Below are 806 nucleotides of genomic sequence, written 5' to 3' on the forward strand. Positions count from 1 at the left end.
GTGGTGGGTCCCTGCCACTGTTATCACCAGGAGTCTGGGGTGGGGAGAGGCGGGATTTGGGCTCCCCCCAGCCTGGCAGAAGGCGATACCCAGTGGTTCCCCTCACAGCCGGGCTGAAGAAGCTGCTACGGCACAAGATGCCCGCTGCTCCCCTCCTCACAAAGCACGTGTAAACGGGAGGAGAAGCTGCAGCTCAGAGGCTCACAGGCGCGCAGTGCCCCGGCCCCCCCAAGTCTGGGGTGGGGAGAGGCGGGATTTGGGCTCCCCCCAGCCTGGCAGAAGGCGATACCCAGTGGTTCCCCTCACAGCCGGGCTGAAGAAGCTGCTACGGCACAAGATGCCCGCTGCTCCCCTCCTCACAAAGCACGTGTAAACGGGAGGAGAAGCTGCAGCTCAGAGGCTCACAGGCGCGCAGTGCCCCGGCCCCCCCAGGCCCCGCACCTCCTGCATGTTGTCTGTGTTCTCCGCCTCGTTGAGCCAACGCTGCAGCAGCGGCTTCAGCTTGCACATGTTCTTGAAGCTGAGCTGGAGAGCTTCGAAGCGGCAGATGGTCGTCTGGCTGAACATCTTCCCTGCATGGGCAGGCAGGGAGTCACGCACCGCTCCTGCCCCCATGCCGGGGACATCCCTCCTCCAGCAGCCCCCCAGGATTCCTCCTCCCAGAGCCGCTGGGATGGGGGACCAAGCAAGGCACAACCCTGCTGCCACGGCAGGGATTTAAAGCACTGAAACACTCTGCAATAAGCAGCTGTAGCTGTTACCAGCTTGAGGGCTCTGGCCAGGCTGGAGCGATGGGCCAAGGGCAG

The 806-nt window shown here is 63.9% G+C and overlaps 1 protein-coding gene across 1 annotated transcript in view; it reads right to left on the minus strand.

Annotated features, from left to right (window-relative positions):
• LOC104490816 (POU domain, class 5, transcription factor 1.1-like) overlaps positions 1 to 615 on the minus strand; it is a gene marked incomplete at its 3' end in the record, with an annotated part of 1,950 nt that extends 1,335 nt beyond the window's left edge. The window contains exon 1 of the mRNA XM_010133153.1: positions 442 to 615. Coding sequence (XP_010131455.1) covers positions 442 to 615 — 174 coding nt within the window. The remainder of the gene's footprint in view (positions 1 to 441) is intronic.
• Positions 616 to 806: the final 191 nt, after the last annotated feature.

This window comes from Buceros rhinoceros, unplaced genomic scaffold, assembly GCF_000710305.1.
Source record: "Buceros rhinoceros silvestris isolate BGI_N320 unplaced genomic scaffold, ASM71030v1 scaffold45843, whole genome shotgun sequence".
NCBI classification, from domain to species: Eukaryota; Metazoa; Chordata; class Aves; order Bucerotiformes; family Bucerotidae; genus Buceros; species Buceros rhinoceros.